The 24,325-nt window shown below is 39.4% G+C and overlaps 1 protein-coding gene across 3 annotated transcripts in view; it reads left to right on the top strand.

Annotated features, from left to right (window-relative positions):
* rtn3 (reticulon 3) overlaps positions 1-23,437 on the top strand; it is a 44,773-nt gene extending 21,336 nt beyond the window's left edge. For all 3 annotated transcript variants that reach the window (XM_042512264.2, XM_088073734.1, XM_088073735.1), the window contains 6 exons: positions 5,702-5,909; positions 10,466-10,604; positions 14,585-14,654; positions 17,625-17,671; positions 19,162-19,220; positions 19,308-23,437. In XM_042512264.2, coding sequence (XP_042368198.2) covers positions 5,702-5,909; positions 10,466-10,604; positions 14,585-14,654; positions 17,625-17,671; positions 19,162-19,220; positions 19,308-19,356 — 572 coding nt within the window. In that variant the 3' untranslated portion in view covers positions 19,357-23,437. The remainder of the gene's footprint in view (positions 1-5,701; positions 5,910-10,465; positions 10,605-14,584; positions 14,655-17,624; positions 17,672-19,161; positions 19,221-19,307) is intronic.
* Positions 23,438-24,325: the final 888 nt, after the last annotated feature.

The following is a 24,325-nucleotide window of genomic DNA, read 5'->3' on the forward strand; positions in this document are numbered from 1 at the left end:
AATAGCATTTCAGAGTTATAGTAATAATGTTTATATAATTGGATATGATACTGCCGAGCCCTGGACATGTGTTTGAGGAGATTTTGTCAGGTAGTTGGTTATATAGGCGTAAAGAGTACAATATAGAAAAGAAAGAAGGTCTCAAAAGACATAGGCGTATTTGACAGTATACTAAAGCTGCAGAGTCTGCAGTTGTCAGAGATTATTGTAGATAAACCACAGTGGAGTGATGTAAGGATACTAAGACTGCATATGGTCTAATGATCCCTGCTCCTTTTGAGCTTTTGACCCTGTCCTGCCCTCTGTCCTTTACAGCTCGGCAGTGGTCCACTGACAGAGAGTGGATGGGGGTTTAAAAATGGCGTCCCAGTGTTGGCTTGCAAGAACCTTGCATGTCACGGGGTACAGTCAATCCCCAGTGTCGGGTTTCTGTCTTAATGTGACTTTCCACAGCGCACTTGGTGACGACCATGTCATAATGACAAGGCATAGTACAAAAAAAACAAGCAAAGTTATGCAAAATTACTTGCATTTCTCTCAAATTATTTTTGTTGGAATTCATACATCAGTAAAGATGCTATCTGGGGAAATTAGTTTTCTGTCAGGTCTTTCAGTCCTCATTTCATCCAAGTCCAGCCATATTTTCATCTAAATTTGTCTTTAATATGCAAGCTTATATAAACCACCCTGTTTGTGTGCAACACACAGCATACTGTGATGATTATTACTCATTGAAAGTTGACCAGAGCAAGGGCAAAGTACTGCTGGGTATTGTTTTTCATGAGCCCCAGCAGCCAGTTCTGCAGTACCCTCCCCTCCTCTGCAAACATGATCTCCATTCCACACACGCATGCATACAGGCTGGTATGCAGACGGTAATCCTAACACATTCATCGGTTCGTCTACATGTGTTGAATATTTTAACCTGGAGTTGGCACAACAGAGAACAAAGTGCTGGTGCTCTGGCAACCAGAAATGAAGGGCAAACAGTGCAGAAGAGACAAAAGTTCAGCTTCATTTTAAAGCTGTTTTGTTCACTGCTTGGTGAGGCTCATTAGCCATGCACATAATGTAATTGTTATCTAATAGTGATAATAAAGACTTTGTGTTGAAGAGGAAGCTCTTGTGTGTGGTGTTCTGTAGAGGAGCCTGTGTTGTTGGATCCTCCCCCTCCAGCCATGAGCTTGAGCTATTTTAGTGCATCTCTGCAGTACTGCTCCTGCTTATTAGGCAGGGGGAGTTTGTTTCAGTTGGTCTCTGTTGTCATGTTGGATATGCTAGATGTTTGCTGCATTGCCATACAAGTTCAAACAACCCCCTTTTTATAAATTCTATTACAGCCATCTGTCAGTGAAATTCACACAGTGCCGGCCAAAAGTGACTCTCTTCATTTCTTTGTGGGCTAGTTCTAAAACCAGACTTGTTGCTGGGGCCTACAGATTAGTTTAAATCAAGCATTCCATTTGTGGTCAGATTTGTGTTAATCCTCTGTGTGAAGATTTGTAAAGTGGAGGAAAAAAGCATATGTGAATACTTGAATCAAACCTGTAAAAGTGTTTGGTATTTGACTCCCCACTAAGCTGTAAGACGCGGATCTGTAATATCTTGTGTGTTGTGGTTATTATCTTGTTTTAGTGAGGAGGAGTGACTTCAGTCAGGATGTATACAGTAATGGGGTCACAGGGAAAATAGAGCATGGTTTGAAAAGGCTTAATGGGTTGTTACTTAAAATAATCTTATTGCTACATTCTCCAGTGGAGCAGTTAGTAATTAATTAAACTGCTCAAATTGTATTATGGCTACCCTTCATTGTTTGGGTTTTATAGCGCTACAACTTTCCACTTTTCAGTTGGGCTGATGCAGGTGTCAGAAATTGGAATCAAGGTGACACGTTGTATCAAATGTTGAAATGTCATTTAGACATTTTTTCTACAACTACAAATTTCTATGTATTAACAAACTTGACTGACTGGTTTTAACAATTATTTGAGCACATTTTATTACTGATTATTCTGAATGTACGATAGCCCACTGCTAACATTTTAATCCCTACACCTCAACAAAAACAAAACATACATGAGAATAAGGTTGGTGACAAACATTTTTATGCTTTCTCAACAGCAATAGCAGAGGCCAAAGGCATTATGTTTTCTTGTTGTCTGTACATCCATATCACATTTGCCACAAACATTCACTTTGACTCAATGATGAGCAGATTAGAATTTGGTGTTCAAAGGTCAAGGTCACTGTGACCTTGCATCTGTCTCATTTTTGCAAATCCAAAAATGGCCTTGAGGGAGTTTAGACAACTTTGGTACAAATGTCCACTTGGACTCAGGAATGAATTGATTAGAATCTGGTCTTTTTTTTTTTTTTGGCCATAACTCAAGAACTCAATAGTTATCCGCCTTAAAACTGTGCTGATTATATAAATCTTCTGCGTGTAAAGCATCATATACCCAGTTTCTCACAGTTTTCATCAGCAAAATGGTTTCTAACGTCAACTACCAGTTAAGAGTGAACACTGGTCCTGAATGTTCACTGATGGGATTAGTTATGATTGTGCCCACTCTGAGACAAAATAGCAGCTGGCTTAGATTCACATGACATAGATGCACATGCCTATGGATTCATGCGCTGCGTCAGTGGTGACAAGTGTCTGCTGTCACAGAGAGCTGCTGTACGTTGTGTGGATTTAAATCATGACAGAGACCTTCAAGATCTTTTGCAGAACATATGATGTCAGAGAGTTAAAAGCAGGTTTGGTGTGGCAGTGGTATCAGGCGGTGCAGTGTGTGTACCTGCACGAGCAAAGACTCAAATCAACATACTGTAAAAAAAAGTGTTAGCAGTTGGTTAATGCTTTCAAATTTGATTTGTCACTGATGATGGTTCTAGAAGGGTGCATTAAATAGTTCGTTGGTTGAGCCTTTTCCTGCTCAGGCCTGTGGTTGTGTGTGTGAGTGTGTGTGCAGCTTTAAGAGCAGCACAGTGAAAGCAGGCCACTGCGCCTCAGCAGCCACTGGGACCTGAACAGAGTAGAGCCAGGGCCAGAGACAGAGAGACAGGGACAGAGAGATAATGAACGAGGGCCGTCAAGCTCCGGCTGCCTCCCAGTGGGTACCGGCAGCAAAGCATGCTGGGAGGACACGCGCACCCCTGCAGTGCAGGGTGAGGAAACCCCGCTCATTGTTGCTGTCTGATGAAAACATTCCATTTCCAGGGAAGTCTACTTTGTTTCCAGCTGGACCACTATGCACTTTTATGTTGTCAAATCAGTTTTGACGTGTGGCTTTATGAATCCACTTGTCCTGATTTTTTCCAAGTCACTGACTTGATAGATGAAAATGGTATTGCACTGGAGTTATGAGGTTTTCACAGTCTCATTGTGGGTTCAACAGACAGAACTGGGAACAATAGAGTTGTGTTAGTGTGTGAGCCCCACAGCAGTGCTGCTTTTGCAGCTGCTTTTCTCTCACAGCCTCATAAACAGCTTCAGCTCTGGGCGTGCAGCACTTACTTTGTAAAGATGCCACACAAGCCATGTAGTGGTATGAAAAATAATGCCAAAAATATTTATTTTGTTAACATTTATCTCCAAGTCATCCACATATGTAACTTTCAGAAAATGTGTGTTTTAAACTAGGAAAGTAATTTTCTAACAGTCTGATGGTTTTTTTTAGGAGGATTGCCCATATGTCCTTTTCCCACTGGACAAAAAACACTAACATCTGGCTTTTGTCTCTAGTGGGAAAGTTTACTATCTGCATCCATTCTGTCAACAAATGACTCTAGAGGAGTCACGTGTATTTTTTCAGCTCCTGCGTTAGTTTTTTGTACCTTTTGCAGACCAATGCGATGACATGCCACAACAAATTCTGGCCATCTTAGTACAAGCAGCGTTCAATTGTTCAAAATCAGTTGGCATTCAGTTTGAAAAAGTGAGCAACAGAACCAACCACTGTAGCATTTTCTCTGGCCTCCTTGCTGCCTTTTTCTTTTTGCTAACACTGTTTTCCAGCATTAGTAGACTCACAAGTGAGGCTTTAACCTGCAGGTAAAGAAAAAAAAAAGCCATGTAGACGGCTCCAGTTTACTGGCAAATGGAATCTATCTCCTATTTTTAGCAGGTTGTCCTGCATTTTAATTACCTGTATATTACACACTAATTTTGGTGGATAGGTGCTAATGCTGCACTAAAAGATGACAGAAAAGTGGCACCACTAAAAGACACATACAAACGTCATTCAAACTCAACATAAATAAATTGGTTACTCTTGTGTGTAATCTAGTTAGTCCAAGTCCACTGCTCAAACAATCACCACCTCCAGTTTGGCTGAAAATAAATCTTTAATTCACCAAGTTTGACTTTAAAAACATGCTGTTATTCCCTCCGTCTCTCTCTGCCTGCTGGCCGCCTGCTGGCCGCCGGCTGTTCACAGTCCTGTTACTTCTCCCATCACTACTAGGTGTCGCTGTGTCTTTCAGCTCAGCTGCCTGTTCCACCAGTAGAGAGTGGAAACTGAGCTCTGGTGGTGCATGCTGTGCACTACATGCAGGTTTATTAGAAAGAGGAGTGCCTGTATTTATGACGGTATATAAAAACACATCTTTGGGATTTCTAAATACTGCGGTACACCATGGTACCACCAAAGCCTAACCTGCACGTAACTGAGCTCTGTCTACAGAGAACATGGCGGCCTTCAGAGCCGACTTTCTATACTGACTTACCCGATCTAATCCAGTCCAAACAATAACCCTGCAACAAATCCTGTTCATACGAAGCTTACCATGTAAGCCAGTGATGAGTTTTGTTGACACTCTGTGGTGTTAACTCAACTTGCATTTCATCACACTATGTGATGGGTGTTAAATTCAGCTGCAGTGTATTGACAGATGTTTCTAATGTTCTATTCGCTGACATTCAGTTGCTATACACAAGACATGTCTGACACAACTTCAACCTGCTTTGAAATCCCGGCTCACAGTCAAACATTAAAACATCCCAAGGAGTTAAAAATCCCCCTCTGGATCCAAACTTAAGTCAAAGTTGGGGAGGTCAGGGCTCACCTGGCAGATCTCTTTGGGATTTTGTATTCAGGGTCTTATGAAAAAGCAAGTAGTTAGCTGTAGCTGTTGTGACTTTTCTGTGAATTTTTCCTATATAACGTGTGTTCCCATTAAATTAGCTGGAGCAGTGAAGCCTGAACAGTCCCTGAGGCATCAGCCCACGTGGTTCCTCCACCACTTACACAAGGCTTTTTTAAATCCACCCTTTTCCCCCACACAGGGGGGAGGCGTGGCCACCAGAGCAAGCCAGCCCATTCTAGCATTACATAACCACCTTGTATAGAGGCTATCACTTCTGCATGCACGACTCCTCACAGGACGTTCATACAAACATGACAGGCATCTATGGCAGCGTGCCCTCCACTGTTATTCTGGGCTGCCGGTGACAAAGGAGATTTATGGGGTATATTTATGTTTTATTGGGCCAGAGCTGCAGAGTAGGAGTTTTCTCCAGTCCTGGCTTGTATATACTGTAGTTCTACCTTTTTTTTTTTTAAATGAAAACCATAAAGGGCCATTTGAGAGTTATAGCACCATCATACTACAACTTCATATCATTATAATTCATCGTATGCCAGTTCTGAGCAAACCAATGTCGGTCTAACCCTGTCCCTCTAACCCGCCTTTGCAGTGAAGGATCTGATCCACTGGCGAGACCCCAAGAAGTCGGGCTTGGTGTTTGGGCTGTCCATGCTGCTGCTGCTGTCGCTGGCAGCCTTCAGCGTCATCAGCGTGGTCTCCTACCTGCTGCTCGCCCTGCTCTGCGTCACCATCACCTTCCGCATCTACAAGTCCGTCGTCCAGGCCGTGCAGAAGTCCAGCGATGGACACCCCTTCAAGTAAGACCAAATCCTCTCGACAAATTCACTTTACTTTGACCTTTTTCTGTGTGCTCTCCAGGCAATCTGTTAGCATGGCTAATCTCAGAGAGTTCCAGAGCTTTGGGGCCCTGATGGTAAAAGCCCGATCACCTTTAGTCACTGGCCCTAACCTCAGTACGACTAGTGAGGGTAGACTAGAGGAACTCTGATCAGGACCAGGAGCATAAGGAGTCAGAAGTTCACTTACATAGCTTGGGACTTAACCATGTTGAATCTTAAAAGTTATTCAAAGATACAATAAATAAACCCAAAAATAACCAAATAATGTAGTGTAAAAAAAACTAAGTAGTGTAATTAGTCTATAGAGGACATCATCTTTTTTGCTTTATTAAGAAAAATGCTAGTTAGACTTTTGTTTAGGAATGCACTAGTTTTATCAGCTGAACATGATATTTTCCCTGTAGACTTCCCCTAGCCTATGTATGCACAGGCTAAAAAGCAGGGCTCTAAATGGCGTCCCGTCTTCCTTGGGACAGTAGAAAATGACTGAAGATCTTCCTTGGGACGCCAACAGAGCGAAAGGATGCAGTAAACTCACTATCAAGAGTTGGAAATGCAACCTATTGTTGTCTTGATAGTGCTGCAGTGTGAACAATTATGCAACAATTTGTTCATGTTTTCACAGCAATATAAAACAGATAGTAGAGAAAGTATTATGATTTATGTTTAATATAGTAAAAAGCCTTAATTTCAAATGTTTTTCAGGTGAAGGAAGGTTATATTAACCTTTTTGAAACCTGGTGAGGTATCACTTTTCTCATGCTGCTGTCAGACACCTCTCACAAATATTTAGACCTTTGAACTCTGACCACATTGGCTTGATTTCTTTCAAAAAGCCTGGTGGAAAAAGCAATATGCAACTTGGTAAGTAATGCTCCACAAATTGCAAGAAATTGATAGATTTAGAGGATTATTTTATAAAAGCTAGGGAAAAATGTTCATATTCTATTCTATTATATAATATGAATAATTCATCATTCATTCGTGATTACATATTGAAGATCATGTTACAAAATTATTATATATATTTTATATATATTTATATTTTCTTGTGCTTTTTACTAATTTCTTGCTAATTTTAAATGACAATTACTTTGTTCCCCTGGCACAAGATTTATATAACAGAAACAAAATGAAAAGCAACAACAAAAAAACAATGGTATTGGTCAAACCATTAACGTCTTTTTTGGTATCGGCCCTGGAATTTCATAATTGATGCGGCTTTAAACTTGCATTAGTGTCAGGATGTTAACACTTCTGAAACCCAGTTTGTTCCATGTGAGGAAATGAGACTCGTACATGCTGATAGCAGCTGAAGTAGCAGTAATACTTGGAGTGCTAAAAGATTCAGCATTCACACTCAGATGCTTTGCATTTGCTGCTGCAGCTCTCCAGAGCAAAACGTTCACCCAGCATATGGTTTCATATCCATCAGATACCCATCAGTATGGAATAATGTAAGGAGCATACATAATTGATAGTGATACACAGTAAGTCATGCAGTGCACTGAGCCATGCTGCTGCCGTGCATCATCTTAAACCAGTGTCACACCTAAACCATGTCCAGGCAGCTGTAAACACACACACGCACACACACACACACACACACACAAACACACAACTGGAGTTCATCTCAAAAACACTTCATACTCTGACTTTTTATGTACTATGGACTTCATAGGATTTTTTCCTTTTTTTAATAATTGAGGCCTCAGATTTTGTATTAATATATAGTTGTTAATTGTTTTTTTTAAAGACTATTTTTTGGGCTTTTTGCCTTTATTTCATAGGACAAGGGGGAGAAAGAGGGAATGACATGCAGCCAAGGCCAGAAATGAACCCGCGGCTGCTGCACATGGGGCGCCCGCTCTACCATCTGTGCTTCTTGGCGCCCTATTAATCAGTTCTTTATTGACCCTAAACAATCTTATATTAATTATACAGTATTTGTATTAGGGGTGGGCAGATTATCAGCCTGGCTGATTATTGACATCAATAATTGGCATTTTGAAAGTTTCATTTAAAGGCATTTAAACAAACTTTAGTGTTGGGGTTTGTTATATTCCAAATTCAGTATTCAGTATTGACAGACAGATTTTATTTTTGTTAGAAAAGCATATCAGTTCCAGATTTTGGTTATCGGTCTCATAAACTACCAATAATCATTATCAGCCCTGAAAAACTAATATCTGTCAACCCCTAATTTGCATAATACAAAACACACCCACCCACACAAAACACATATTGATAGGTAAACATATATGAGGCATACACGATATGTTTATATGCATGTTTATATGTGCTGTATATATACATTATTCTATTTTGTTTAATATTTTAATCACCTATTAAATTCCATTGCAGTAGTTAATGCAGCATGTGAAGTCTCATGCTAGTAAAGCTATTGAATAGATGAAAAAAGTTCATTACTATCCCAAATTTGAGAATGTTAGAGGGCAGACGTGACATCACGGCCTGGTGTAACCTCTGCTTTTTTTATAGAACAACTTTCATGTTGAGGCCAGAGCTGAAAACACGTTTCCTGTTCAAAAGCAAAACCCTAAATCCTCCTCAGACCTCACATTAAACCAGATCATTCAGAGAGGGAGACAATGAAACTGATGTGAAAATAGAACAGCTGCAGTATGTGTGAAGTAATAAGATGCAGTTGAAAGCTGGGTTTTTTTTCTTTTTTGTTTTGGGTATTTTTGCTTTGTCCTGGTTCATCCACTCTTATTCACATTCTTCGGTCAGGGCTGCAACCAATAATTAGTTTTATGTGAATTTATTTGTTTGTCATGCTGCTGCATTTAGTTGCAGAAGACTTTAAACACACTTTGCAGCAGACTGTGGTTTGTTTGAGCCAGTTCCAAATGACTGATGAGACATCTCGTGTGTGTGTGTGTGCGTGTGCGTGTGCGTGTGCGTGTGCGTGTGCGTGTGTGTGTGTGTGTGTGTGTGTGTGTGTGTGTGTGTGTGTGTGTGTGTGTGTGTGCGTGTGCGTGTGCGTGTGCGTGTGCGTGTGCGTGTGTGTGTGTGTGTGTGTGTGTGTGTCTTTAGGTGGTAAGCCTGGGGGGAGGGTGCAGCCCACTATGAACTACTGAAGCCCAAAGGGAGCAGTGGAGGAAGTTTAAGAGAAAATCTAGTTTTTCATTTTCAAAACTCATCCTAAAACACAAATTCAAATTTTTTTAAGTATTGCCGAGCCCCTCGGCTGAGGCCTTTTCAGCAACCGGGTTCAATTCTGACCTGTGGCCCTTCACTTCACAGTTAAACTTTAACCTGCAGTACTTTGCTGCATGTCATCTCCTCGACCTCTCCCTCCCTGGACACCTCATCTGTCCTAAAAAATAAAGGCAAAAGCCCCAAAAATAATAAAAATTTGAAAAAAAAAATCTTTACAACAAACAAAAAACAAACTAAAACTGGAGCAGACAAAAACACAGGGCAGAGTTTTACTTGATTTTTATTGTAAGCTTTCATTATACAACAGGGGGAATTCTAAATGAAGGTCTGTCTCTATTCAAGACCCCTCCCTCTGCAGTCGAGGGAAATGTTAAAATTTCCTGGTCGGTCTGCTCCAAACAGGAAAAGTAAGAAACGTAATATTCTGTTGTTTTGAAACAACTCTTCCAGCACTTCAGTTTCAAAACCTCTCGGCTGACCTCACAAGAGTTCAGACTGGAAAGTGAGTTTTGAAAGTAAGAAATGTCTGAACTTGCTCAAGTGATCATTGAGACACTGGTCTTGATCAACAGCCCTCTAAAGCAGGATCCTCAACTTGACCTGCTGGGGGGGCCACTTTTGCAAAATGACAGGAGGCCAGGGGCCAGTTACAGCAGCCCCATATGTGTTTGTAGCATTTTAGGAATTGTTTAGGATTTGAGGACATTTTTGGACATTTCTAGGATTTTAGGACAGTTCTTGTTTTTTTTTAAGTTTCTGGGATTTTAGGATGTTTCTGGGATTTTTTAACTTTTCTAGGATTTTAAGACATTTTTAAGGATTTTATGAAGTAGCTTGGATTCTTATGTTTTTCGGATTTTAGGATGTTTTTTGGATTTCTGGATATTTCTAGGAATTTAGGACATTTCGAGTTTCGTTTTTTTAGGTTTCTGGAATTTTAGGACATTAAGGGCTTAGCAAGGATCTCTGTCAGGGGGTGCATGTATCCTTCGCTGGCACTTTTTAAAAAAAAAATTAATAAGCTGTATTTAGATGCTGGTTTATGCACTCTGGCACCTTATGTATACTAAAAATACAAAAAATCCCAGTGTGAATCACTTTGTTTTTATTGTGGCACCCTATCAGCCAGGTTTTGTCCACGGGCTGTAAATTGAGTATCACTGGTCTAAAACTTTATGCTTCATGCTACCAGGACACTAAGAAAAACAAGTTAGTTTCCTCGTAAAGCTTTGTTTCACCACAGGCTGCGTCTGTCTGTTTTCCTGCAGCACTTTTGGACTCTTAGCCTCGTTTTGTTCTCACCTTCCTCTCCTCCTCCCTCTCTGCAGAGCACTGATAGATAAGGATGTCAGCATCCCTCCTGAGACTTTCCGCAAGCACGTGGACACCAGTCTGACCTACATCAACCGAGCCCTGAAGCAGATGAGCCGCCTCTTCCTGGTCGAGGACCTCGTGGACTCCCTAAAGGTGAGCGGTTCGGCCCTTCAGTCACTGTCCACTGTCATCGTCCCATGTCATGTAGTGGGAGTCAATTCCCGCCCTGTCCCATAAAGACTCCTCTTCAGGCTGCAGCCTATTTCTAACTGATTTGTGCTGAAAGAACTCATCACAATGAAAGATGAAGTCAAATAATAGTCTGGATTTGAGCTGCATGTTTATTTCGTTGGATAATAATCATTTAGAGATTATAAATAGGTGGCTTGGAACGCAACAGCTACAGATGGAAAGTTACAATCAAGTCACACTGTTTATCCAGCTGTTAGGAAACACATCTGTCTCACTGTGATCTACAGATGTGCCTCTAAAACCAGCCAATCGGCAGCTCAGTCCACAAAATGTTTAAGTGTGACATTTAACATTGTTAACAGTTCAAAATGTCATTGACAAAGGCGTGACGTTACAGCAAAGTACATTTTCCAGATAATCTCGTTTAACTTGGTAAACGTGTCGCAATATGTTGAACAAATCTTCATGTAAGGTTACAGAGCAGATAAGACGGGAGCAAAGAGTCAAACAGTGTGCTGATTCAGTTTGCTCGCTCCTGATGAAAGCGGGTGTGAGCTATGATGTAATGATCCCAAACTCACTCTCAGATCAAAGTGCAAAAGTAAAGTGACTGTCATCAAAAGTCAGCTGTCTCCTGTTGTCTCCTCCTAATGTTTGCTGTTCTTGTTGTGCAACAGTCAACTGTCACTGGAAAATTACTGATGTGTTTGTTTAGGATGTCTTTCAAAGTAAACAGAGATGATGAACAATAGACTTTATGTAAAGGATGATGTACAGAGAGCGAGTCATTGTTACAGAATGAACCCTGACAGGGTGATGCTTAAGAACAAAAGCTAAAAAAGATTATTCTGATGAAAGTAAGATATTCAGAGCAGCATATCAATGACATTTTATTGTTATGTTTTAATGTCAAATCTTGGTACAAGTGTCCTAGAAAATAAGTGGCGTAAAAAGCACAATAAGATTCAAGATTCTTGTAGAGTAGAAGTATGAAGTAGCATATTAACCCTTAAGGCCTGCTTTAATATTCCACACCCTCTGCAAACAAAATGCACTTTTCAAAATCAGCCTATAATTTAAAAAAAAAACATTATGATGATTTTCTACTTTCATTGCATTTATTTTTTACAAAAATAGGCCCTAATAATAAATATCAAATATTCATTCATTTTCAGAATTTTAACCCTTTAAATGCCAGGTTTTTGTCATGCCATTATGTTTCAAGATTTGAAAAAAAAATGCTTTTTTAATATACTACATACGAAGTAGATTTATTATTAATTATTATCATTCTTATTCTTATTCTTATTATTATTATTATTATTATTATTATTATTATTATTATTATTATTTTCAGTTATTAGCAGCAACATTGATTGTGACAGTGTACCAGGTAGAAATAATGTGTATTCTCTCCATATGACAAATATGGTAAAAATGTGAAATTCTAAGGCAAAAGCCCAGAATGACACCCAGAAATAATACAATGCATATTTTTGTACTTTTATGGCTGTGGGATCAAAAATTGCATTTTGAGTGGGTTTCAGTGGTGCATTTTTTTCTTTTCTTTTCTTTTCTTTTCTTTTCTTTTCTTTTCTTTTTTTCTGAATTTAATAATTTAGTTTCCACAGTGTATTTTAGACTTGTCAAAATGTATGCCATTTGCATGAACACAGCCAAAATAATCAAAAAATGAAGAATGTGAAGTGGGTAGAATGTGCCAAACAGTCCCTAAGGCTTAATTACCTTAAAATTGTACCTAAGTGCAGAGTCTTAGTTAATATACGTAGTTTCAACCACTGCAGAGAAAACATGAAAAAGATGAAGCAGGAATAGAGACAAAAACAATCACTGTGCGTGTGTGTAGTGGAGCAAACTGAATAAACTTACATTTCATGTTTACATAAACACGAAAGAAAATCAATTCTTCCATTAGTGCCATCTCCTCTATCGTTATTTGTCCCACAGCTGCTCACTTCAGCGGCCTCCCAAACAACTGATGAAAATCAGGACGGTCCCCCTGTGGCCTTTTCCAGGCGTATCCCCAAAACATCCAGTTTTTAAAACCCAGTGGAAACACAGGAAAGAAGCTCATCATACCAAAGCTCTCAGAAACGCCTTCCCCACCCACAGGTGTTAGCAGGGCTATGCACGCTCTCACCAAACTATGTACAGACATTAAAGATAGATGTAGAAGGCATCCATCCCTGAAAGGTGCAACACAACCAACAGGAGAAACAGGCAGCTGACAGGCCAGCTTAGTTGGTCCACACCTACAGGCTTCTGCTGAAAGCTGCTTTTGTCTCACTAATGTAAACTGTCACAGTTGTAGCGAGGTGCGGCCAATAAGATAAATGACCGCGCCGGCTACGTAAACCATCGACAAGATTTCATCCCAGGGCTGAATGCCACGGCTTTTTTCTTTTATGGTAGATAGTAAGTCTCAAATAAGTCTCTGTTCTACTTGCTCAGATCAGATAATAGGAACCATTCATCAGAGCAGAGCCACTGTCAATCTCACCATCAACCAAGCAGCAATGATACTCCATATCTAATATCTAACAGTGTGTGAGTGTGACAGGAGAGTGAGATCAGCAGCACAGAAACCTCCCCTCCTCCTTCACTGCTCCTCTGATCAGCCAGGAAACCCCCCCCGACACTACCGTCACAGTCATTAACCTCACAAATACATTCTGTCATCAGATCAGGCTTTACATTTATGTATTTGCAGCAGCCCACCACAATTAATCCTTTGAAACCTGAGAAAATTGGTTTTATTTCTTTCAGAAACATAGAGAAAAGGCAACGAGCAACTTAACAAGACCTGGCTCAAAAACTAGCAAGAAATTAGTACATTTTTACATTAATGCCATTGATACTAAATGTTTACATATACAGTATATATATATGTATGTGTATATGTTTACATTTTTGCAACATAATTTCAATTATATAATTAGATTATATATTTTTTTTAATTGTGCTTTTCATAATGTTCAAAATTCTGCCCCCTTTGTATAAACAAATGTTCAGGTCATTTACTTGCCCCTTTTTACTAATTTCTCACACTTTGTGGGACATTTCTTGCCAAGTTGGGCATTGCTCCCCCCCCTTTTTTTTTTTTTTTTTAAGAAATCAAGCCAGTTTGCTAAGCTTTCAAAAGGTTAACGCTTGTGAAAGTTGCTTAAGGTACCTCAAAGAAACAGATGTAGATCCAGGTTTCAAAGGGTTAAAACATCTGCTGCCATGCAGTGATTTTATTTATTCATTTATTTATTTATTTATGTATTTTGAGCTGTACCATTCTTTAGGAGTGTTGTTGGAATATGTGCCATTCTGTTGTGCATGCGTGCCACACTCTCGGAGCGCAGAGCATACTGTGGGCACAGACGGAGCAGTGAAACTTAGCCACTGATTGCACTGGGTCTAAAAGTTTGCTTTTGGTCACCTCTGCAGCAGCTGCTCCTTTCATCCATCTGATTTGATCAAATCGGATGATATCAACGGATCAGTTATCCATCCCACAACTCCAACTTCATGAATCTGCTACTGAGGAAAAAAAGAACTCAAGCCTGTGCTGTGTTCACAGACCTGCAAAAACAAATTTGTCGAGGGGACACAGAATAATAAAACGGACATAAACACACAAAATATTTTTTAAAAAAAACAACTTATTTGAATGAAAACAAAATATTTGTAAATAATAATAAATCAGTCATAAATAAATAATTGAAATCTTGAAATATACAACATGGACCATTGATCTATTTGATTTCAGATGTTTCTCCTGCCTTCGTCAGTTTGTGTTGACCAATATTGAGACGTGATTTGAGGATTCCCAGCGTGATGTCATCAGATACGAGTTAAACTTTGCATGACGTGTTGGATGGTGTTGCTCCCCTCTCTGAGTGTGCCTGTGCTCTCTGTTGTTCTCTCTCCAGCTGGCTGTGGTCATGTGGCTCTTCACCTACGTAGGAGCCGTCTTCAATGGAATTACCATCCTGATCCTGGGTAAGCACTGTGGGAACCAGCACACAACTCTCACATTCATTGTCTTTCAGACACAGTGGATGCTCCTGTTTTCACACACTGGGATGTACATTTCTGAGTTTTACCCTTTGAAACTTGGATGGACATCAGTTTTCTCGTGCTTAATTCAGACAGATTTCACAAGTGTTTAAACCTTGTAAGCAAAGCAAAAAGTTTTAATTCTCTTTCCAAAAAAAGAGAAAAGTCATTGAGCAAATTGCATGAAATTGGTAAAAAGTGACACGAAAACAACCTGAAAATTATTTTTAAAAAAAGGAGAGACAGAAAGAAATATAAGAAAAATCTCCAAAAACTGTATTTATTTTTACTAGAATGATTTAATTAAAATGTGTTACAAAATTTGTTTATTATTTATTATATTTATATTTGTTAATATTTTTTAGCACTTTTTTGAGGTAATTTCCTTGTTTCATTTTTTGGTGCTAATTTTCAGGATATTTTCTTTTAACCTGTTACTAATTTTGTTGGGCATTTTTTGTAAAGAAGCTCATGGTCTTCCTGCCTTGATGTTTGTGACAGAAATCAAGGCAATGTGCTCAGTTTTCAAAGGGTTAAATGTAAACCACTTCACAGTTCCCCATTGAGAGAATGTTCTATGACTTTATCGCAGTACATTTGCAGACATTCAGCTCTCCATAGTTTCCTGTGCTGCTCTTTACTGTAAACTCAGAGAAGCGTCACACAGACGGATACTGTCTCACCATGTAAGCCTTAATTCGGTCAGCCATGATGAAGTCATCCTATAATGGACCGAGACTTCCTGTCAGGTCAGCCGACACCTCTAATGTCTTTGTCTTTGCTTCGCTAGACGGGTTTCCATTAACCCTCAAATTGCGCAAAATGAAATTGCGAATATAAGAACGCCGAATGGAAACACGTCAGTTTTGAAAGAACTCCCATTTATCACAAAAATGTATTTACACTTGCTTGAGGTGGTATTTTAGGCGATTTGAAAAAGCCATATTTTGCAAAACTGTGATGAAAACATTACCTCGCTTTTATGGATCACATGGTGTTCAGTATGGAGGCGTTACAAGAGCTGTTATTGCATCACATACCTCTTCAAAAGTTGAGCAGATCATCCAGAAGCTTTGAATCTGCAATTCCTCTGTGAAATCGTGGACTATCACCTCCCAGAAATCCCTCATATGTGGCCATTCCCACATATAAAGGGCTCACCTTTCCATTATGGCTCCATAACACGCCTGCGTCACCTTGGATTGGAAATAATGACAGCTAATGCGGTGGCTGCAAAAGATATAAAGCTGCTGTTTTTAGTATCCATCGCCATGGTTACTGAGATGTTATCACCAGGGGAGAAGTCACAGAACAGAACATCACTCAGTGGAAACACAGTCATTTCGCAATTGTGTTTTATCCACATTTTGAAAATATAGCTTAAGTTTTGGGCAAATCTGAAATAGAAACCCTCCTAATGAGATTGATGCTTCAAATTAAATGAATGGCAACATTTTTATATAAATATCCATTCCCAAACTTTTTTCCAGATGAATTGAACATAAATGCTCGCGTGGCCCAGTCGATTACTTTCTCAGCTTGTTTCTCTAATCTGTTGCCATTTTTAGTCTTGACCGACGAGGCAACTTTTAACAAAAGGAAAGGCAAAATATAGGCCAAAGAACGGCTTCAGTTTATTTGTTGAAAGTTGTGAAATATTACATCAGGGCCAATGTGGGAAACTGTAACAATACGTTGTTCAGACTTACACGAGGCCATACAGTCCCAGAAAATGTGAGCCACCATAATCTGAATCTGAGGACTATTTTTCTTGACTAATATTTCTTCAAACTGATTTCAAATCTGACTGTTTCCATGGAGGCTAAATAAAATGATCCAGTAAGATATGCATTCACATGCCCCCAGAGGTTTTAATCAAAATCTAACTTTTTTTGACTTGTGCAAAGTGGTTTAGCCCAATGTGAAATGTCTAATCATAATAATTCATAAAGCATAGAAGGGCAAAAAGTGATGGAGCCTGTCAATGAAATTTTAGACATAAGTAACACACGTGTACTGGTTCAAAATCAGTCAACACACGTATTAATCAGAGCGCTCCCACAAGGACGCAGCACTAGCAGAGCACACGATTATCTTTAAATTTAAGAATAATTCTTTGTCAAAATCAGCAGAGGGAGCTACATACAAATAGTCACAATTAGGAGTCCACAGATTATCAACCCTGCCAATTATCAGAGCCAAAAAAATGAATCAGGAAAAAAGTTTGCCTATTACATTCAGCAAAACCTCAGGGAGATTATTGTTAAATTAACGAAAAATTAAGTTTTCGCTGAACATTATAGAAGTTGCTGGGAACTTGTTGTATATGATGTTGAACGTTTGAGTTTTGATTAACCATTTGTTAAAGGCATTTAGCAAGTTTTGTTTGTTTTGTTGGAGTTTGTCACATTCCAGATTCTAAATTTGGAAAAAAAAAGGCAATGAGTCACTTCATAAGAAATTTGCAAATACATATCAGTTCCACATATCAATTATCGCTCTCATTAAGTATTAATAATCGGTATAGGCCATGAAAAACCAATATCGGTCGACCCCTAGTCACAGCTCATGTTACCCCTGTGTGGGACAAACGTGTAGAAAGAATTAGAATATCAAGAAAGTGCTAAGAATATCAATAATTCAATGAATAAATGTTTAGATGCAGAAAGAAATGTAGATTCACAGAAATGTACAGGTAAAATGGGATTATTATTTTATTTACTGATTAATTACCAATTTACTGTTTTTTATAAATTTGAAAAATCATCTATTGACAGATTTAACAATAAACAATTTTATTTTTTTTGTCCCAACACACAGGCATGAGTAAAATGAATAGAAACATTTGCATGAGCAGGTTTTTTCAGTATGTTGTTGTGTTCCTAACATGCGTGCTCTCTGTGTGTCCTCCAGCTGACATCCTCCTCTTCGCCGTGCCTCCCATCTACGAGAAGAACAAGGTGAGAGCGCATCCCTCTGTTCCCGCTCATGATGAATATATCAGATGACAAAGTGAGACTCAGAGCGGCTGAGGGCAGCGATGACGCTCCGTCAGCAGTGAGCTCACTGAATGACTGCAGTGATCATCACACACTGAAGGCTTTCTGCGGCCCTCTTGTTTCTGTCCAGAGTCCAGCTGCTGAGAATATGAAGTCATTCCACCGCTGGCTCACATAAGAAGGCCGTCAGAGTCGAGGCCATGCATGTCAGGAGAACCATGAACTTTATGTTTTTAAGGGCTTAAACTCATCAACCGTTCAATGCAGACTTTATCAACTGAAGTTTCAGCTGATAAAGTCTGCATCATTTACAGAGACGCTCACTTGCTGGTTTCTCACAGCTGCTTTGTGAGTCTGTGAGTTATGGCAGAGTTATTGCCGACACTAATGTACCGTCATCTCGGAAGAAATTCACACCAAAAATATGTCATCTTATCAGTGACTGCAACTCCTGACTCACCAGCTCATAAAGGTTCAGATGCTAAGGAGCTGCTCAGATGTCCAGCCAATCATTTCCTGTGGCTTATCTGGCTCCAGATCGTGGCTGTAACAAGTAGCCCAGACTCCTTTTAGAAAATCAGAAACTGTATTTTTGCCATGTAGGTTTGCACATACAAGAAATTTGTCTTGGTGATAATAAACTATGAGTGGACATGAGTACTAAAGTACATGTTGGTAATCATTCAACATATAGAGTGTCCGCCGCCACTCCTGGTATCACACGGCTAATGTAACCTACTGGTAGTTAACAGTCTTAGCTGTCGTGTTGGTGCGAGTTTGTTGTGACTTCAATTTTGGGATACAAATATTTGTCTTTCTCTTTTTGCAAATCCTACACTTGTTGGAGCTAGTGTGCTGTTTTTGCGCAAATGCGTCATGAGCTAACACAGCATCCAACAGCGAGCTGTTATACAATCCCAACAAACTCAAACCAACACTGAAATCAACACTGAAATGGCTCAACTCTGCTGTTTAACCCATTAATAACTATTGGGTAACATTAGACCTGTCATGCTAACAGTTAGCCCTGTCACTGTGTGTGTGCTGGGCGAACTCCCATTGACTGTACCCAACATGGAGTTCACACACCTTCTGTAGTGGTCTCCCCTGCAAAGAGGCAAAGAATCAGAGCGCGAGCAGGACAGGCAAAACTGAGTCAATCAATACGCTGTGCATCGCTTTATAATAAAATAAGATTTTAGCCTTTTAAGCAGTAAAAAAAGAAAGACAAAACATTTAACCGTAACCCAGTTTTGTGCAGGGACATGCAAATATTGACAAGGGATGTGTAAAAGATAACAGCATAAAATATAAGTACAAAAAATATGTACATGTGGGGAAACAGTAAAGTTTTCGGGTTTTACCAGGAGTTCAGCATGTTTCCTTATTTTAAGATAACAACTTTCTCAGGCTGATGTTTAACTTCTCTCTCCCATCTTTTCTCCTTGCAGACCCAGATTGATCAGTACATCGACATGGCACGCACTCAGATCAACACTACAATGGCCAAGTGAGTGTATCTAATCATCAGTAACGAGTGTATCATAGATGATGAGCTCCCAGATTTGTTGACACCCGTTTTGTTTTCCTCCTGCAGGTTGCAAGAGAAACTTCCCGGAGCTGTGAAGCGCAGCAAAACTGAATGATCCACCCCTCAATTAGAAACCTCCATGTCACCATCATCCTCATCTCCATCACCATCCTAGACCCCCCTTTACCTTCTCCTCCCCTCTCTCAGATAACCTCGCCCTCCCCCCCAGTCTAACTCCTCCTCCCTCCTCCATCCAGCATCACCCCCGTACTACACTGAACCCTGCTAGGTAGAAAATCTCTGAGCTACTCGATATTCAATGTAAAACTACTGCGCAGCTTAACTTGCAAGCATTAAAAAGAACTGTGCCTGTGCAGACAGGAAGCGTGTCGCTAGCGAGGAAGTGATGTAGCGCCGCGGCGGACCCTGACTGTCTGTGGGCGTGCCACAGGGGAATGGAGGCAGGGTCGAGTGAACTAGACTGAATCTATGACCTGGTTTACAGCGAGCAGGGGGTGGATGATGGCTGTCTACGTCACAAAAAAAAAAAAAAAAAAGCAAATGTCTGTACTTTAAACCACATTTCCCTGAAGGTAAATGGATGATTTAAGCTGGAGAAGGTTAGAAAAATGTCAAAAAAAAGGAATAAACCAATGTTTTGGGTGTAATTGTGGCTAGTCTTACCCTGCTCTCTCGCTCTGCAGCTGTTCTGTGGATAGATAGGAATTCATTTTGGAGGTGCATAATGGGTTTGCTGTTACTGATGGGCCTGTTATTGAGTTAGTTTCCATTCACCCTACAGGCACTTGTGTATGTAAGTTTCTGCAATGCACTGAACTTTTATTTTTTAAACCCCTGAGCAGGTTGAAATAAAAAGGATTGGAACACTGAGCCAGCTGTGATAATTTGGTCTAGTTCACCCTTGTGATCAGATGCATTTTTTGAACAGTTTTCTGGATGTACATACACCTTAAGACAACTACAGGCTCTCTCTGCTGTATGGAACAACTTAGCCTCGCTTTTTATATCAAACGGAAAGTTCCCTCACTGACAGCAGCCCTAACTCCTTTTGTCGCACCTGTTCAAGCCACAGTGTTGACGTCTCACGTTCACTTGTAAATTTTTATTCTTCTTCTCACTGCTTATTACTATTATTGATATTAATTATAGGATGGCTGCTTTGACTCCCTAGTAGCTTGACAACAGCATTGTAAGAGTTATGTTAAGTGTCATTGAGCTTCATTAACTGGAGGTCTTTCAAAGGCCTCCGTAGAAATAATTCCTGATTGTTTGATAAGTTAAGAGATTCTCCCTGATTCGTTATAAAACCCTTTAATCTCAAAAATGGCTTCCCAGCTCACTGTTGGTGTTTGTAAGTGAAATAAATTGCATTTTGTCAAAGCTTTTTTTTTTAAGGTATACACTTGGATAACCAATTAAGTAGTGATACGAAAGCTAATTCACGCTAAAAATAAAAAAAATTACAATTCCACTTTAAGGATGAAAATTTGAATTGGAAATTGAATTTAAAACTGTCTAATAGTGTTTAAAATGTATTAATTCATTAATCAGGGTTCCCACGGGTTCAGGGTTTTTCATGGAAAACCTGGAAAATGCATTGAATTTCACAGACAGGTTTTTCTCAGCCTAGAAATGTCATGTAATTATTAAAAAATCATTGAAAGGAACGAAAGTCATGGAATTGTGTTTTGTGTTACAAAATTGTTAAAGTAATTCTGCATTGGTAAACTGCCACGTAATGTAATGTGACACCAAATTAATTTTCTGTCACTTTTTGCTCTAATATGCATCAATGTGTGATGTTTTATTTACTATCGCGTACATTTTGTAATTTTCTCCATGCAATCTGTCTCTCCCTTCATCTATGCCAGCTAACTGAAATTATGTTTGATATGTTAGAAAAACACAAAGCAAGGACATTTTTTAAAAAATATTATTATGGGTCCTTGAAAAGTGATGGAAATGTTTTGAAATTGTGGGAATTCTGGGAACCCTGATTCATGTTTTATAATTAAACACTTGTTATTCTAGAACTATTGTGTTGGCACATTTTGGACTCCATACAAAACCTCAACAGTGACCTAAAATGACGGTTTGAGATTGAGGGACTTGTGTAACAAACTGAAGGGGGTGTCATGTTGAATAAAGAGTGTCGCGGGGGGATATGGAAGTGGTTTTGGTTTGAAGTGATTATTCTAGAGCTCTGTTTGTCACTTTGTTCCTTTTGTTTGACTGCCATGACGCGCATGTCATAGTCTAAGCTGGAAACAGATTCTCACCCTTTCTATAGGCTGTATCATATTCTTGACCCTGACTTTTGTTTAATATTATTACTTGTGACTGTTTTAATGGTGTTTTTCGAAAACTCAGTAAAAACCATAGTCATATGTTAGCAGTTCTGCTACGTCTCCATATTGTTTTTAAGGGATGAATATATAGAAGGAAATGAGTATGTTAGTGTTGCTGTCCGTTTCATTGTGCCCCGAGTTAAGTTTGCACGGAGTAAATGTCCCCTGAATACTGAATAGCCAACAGCCTCTCAATGCAGTAACTACTCCAAGTACTACTACGTCTGCCTGTGTACTGAATGTGTTCTCTGGTGGAACATTCCTCCCCATGCATGCCCGCCACTGTGTGTTGTCTCACAGGTGTACTGGTTGATCCCATGTGCATGCTGTCTCAGACTTTTAAAGCCAAAATATGCAATGTTTCTGTTGACGATGCTAGCCCCCCCCCACCACCCCAGCTGTAGAGGTTACGGCCCTGCATTTTGGCACTCATGCTGATGTCTTAAAGCCTGAAGCTGAGGTAAGCAGCGTCTGTGAGGGTGAGGCACTGATGAGGTTATTATGTGTTCTGCTTCGAGGGGGGGGGGTTGCATATTGTAGCTTTAAGTCGGCATTTTCATCTAAAAGTTATCCTGTATGCAAGCTACGTTTGCATTAGATGTTTGGTTTACAGTTATTCTTTTAAAGGGCCAGTTCTTTTTTGGGGGGGGGTTTCTACCTCTGTTTCACAAACACTGCTTATGAACCATTTGTGGTGCTCTCAGCTCTGATATATTATTATTAAGCACTTTTTAAGACTGTTTCTGCAGTAGAACGTAACTCCAAGGAAAACTGTTCTCACTGTGCACCACAAATGTAGTTCTGTTAATGTCAGTCGTATTGCGGTGGAGGTGGAAAGCTCAGCGTCACCAACTTAAATCTGAAAACCGAGGAGGTTACAAACGTAACCCTGGTCCTCTGAATTCAAGAGAAATAAATGAGATTTTTGTGTTTTGGGTTGAACTGACCGTCTAATGTTCAGTCAGTGTTATTTGCCCTTTTTTTGTTTGTTTGTCTTTTTTTCTGTAGATTTCTACCTCTACCCCAATACCAATGGTTGTAAATGAGGTATCATTTGTGCTTCTCACGACATTGTATTATGAGTCTGCACTGCACAGGGATTATTTCTAAATTTCTAATATTTTTAATTGTTCCAAGGAAAACTGTTCACAGTGAGCAGTACAAACTTAAATCCATTAACGTTAATTATATTGTGGTGGCGGTAGAAATCTCAGAGTCACTGAATTTGATCTGAAAAGTGATGAAGTTACAAGTGTAACCCTAGTTCTCTGAAAACACAAAAAATAAAATCTAAAACTAGAGAGATTTTTTGTATTTTGGTTAAAATGACCCTTTAATATACCAGAAACCTTCATGCTGAACCATCTTGAACCATTCTGACCCCACTAATTAGCTTCCCATGACTTTTTTCAGAAAAGGCCACATTACCCATTAGTGTTCTACCAAGGCTAAACAGATTTCCAGAATAAAAGTTGGCAATTTCTTTTGAGTGTAATATATAACATGCATAAAACCCCCGCAGCATGTTGCTTTCCCCTTTTTCCCGTCTGTCCTCGTGTTTTCATCGGGTATGGGAGTGTGTGGCAGGAGTGTGTTTGACTTTTTTTTGTCTCAGAGAGTCTCGTTTTGCTTTCGACTCTACTTGTTTCTAGACGTTGTTCACTAACATCAGCTCTGTTTTGTATTAGCTATGACTTTGGTTCCGATTTTTTGAAGCTTTGGGAAAGATGTTGCAGGAAAAAAGAAAAATGTTAAAAAAGAAAAAAAAAAAGTATGTGGTCTCTGTACTGATGTCAAAGTGAAATTAATAAAAACACGTCAAAGGACCGTGGCTTTGTGGATGTGTTTTCTTCTCTCGGGGTAAAGACAACAATTATTTCCCCAGGATGCCTGCAGTGTGGGAGGACAGAAGATTAAAAAAATGTGCCCTGATGAAATATTTAAAATAAGAAGCTTTGACTTGAGGCTGCTGTCTGTTATGGTGTTTGGGTGGAGGGGGGATTATGGTTTCTAATTTTAGAGCAGGCCAGCATACTAAAACCATTAATGTTAACAGTCACATGCAGACTTGACATTTCATTTAGAGCCTACGTGGGATTACATAAGAGAATCAAAGTGGTAAATAGTGAATGAAGTGTTACACAGTGAGCAGCTCCAGTCAACATACAGCACATTCAGGATGGCAGGGTGATGCTGGAGAACAGCTAGATTTGAGTTTTTGTGATCTGACATCTGGATTTTTTTCGTCTCTTCAAACCAGACTTGAAGCTGATCATAAAGTAACCGATCCTTGCAAAAGTATAATTCATGAACAGAAGATCCGTGTTTGCTGAATGAGAATTATCAGGATCATGCTAACTGCTAATAGCATGTTAGGGGCTGTCTGTAAATTAATGAGTGTGGAGGGGGAGGTGTAAAATGGGGGAGGCATTTCAAATCATTTTTAACCACTAGGGAGGGTATTGTATATTTTTTGATATGCCAGGGCAGGGACAACCAACTTTAACCCTTTGAGGCCCGCTTTAATATTATACATATACATCACTCTGTGTACAAAATGCGCTGTTCAAAATCAAGCTTAAAAAAATATTATACATTAATATTATATTCTACTTTCATTGAGTTAATTTTTTAACCAACATCGGTCCTAATCATAAATATTAAATATTCATTAATTTTCAGAATTTTAACCCTTGCCTGCCAGGCTTTTGTCAT

Source organism: Plectropomus leopardus, chromosome 23 (assembly GCF_026936395.1).
Source record: "Plectropomus leopardus strain MGB_pleo_1.0 chromosome 23, ASM2693639v1, whole genome shotgun sequence".
Lineage (NCBI taxonomy): Eukaryota > Metazoa > Chordata > Actinopteri > Perciformes > Serranidae > Plectropomus > Plectropomus leopardus.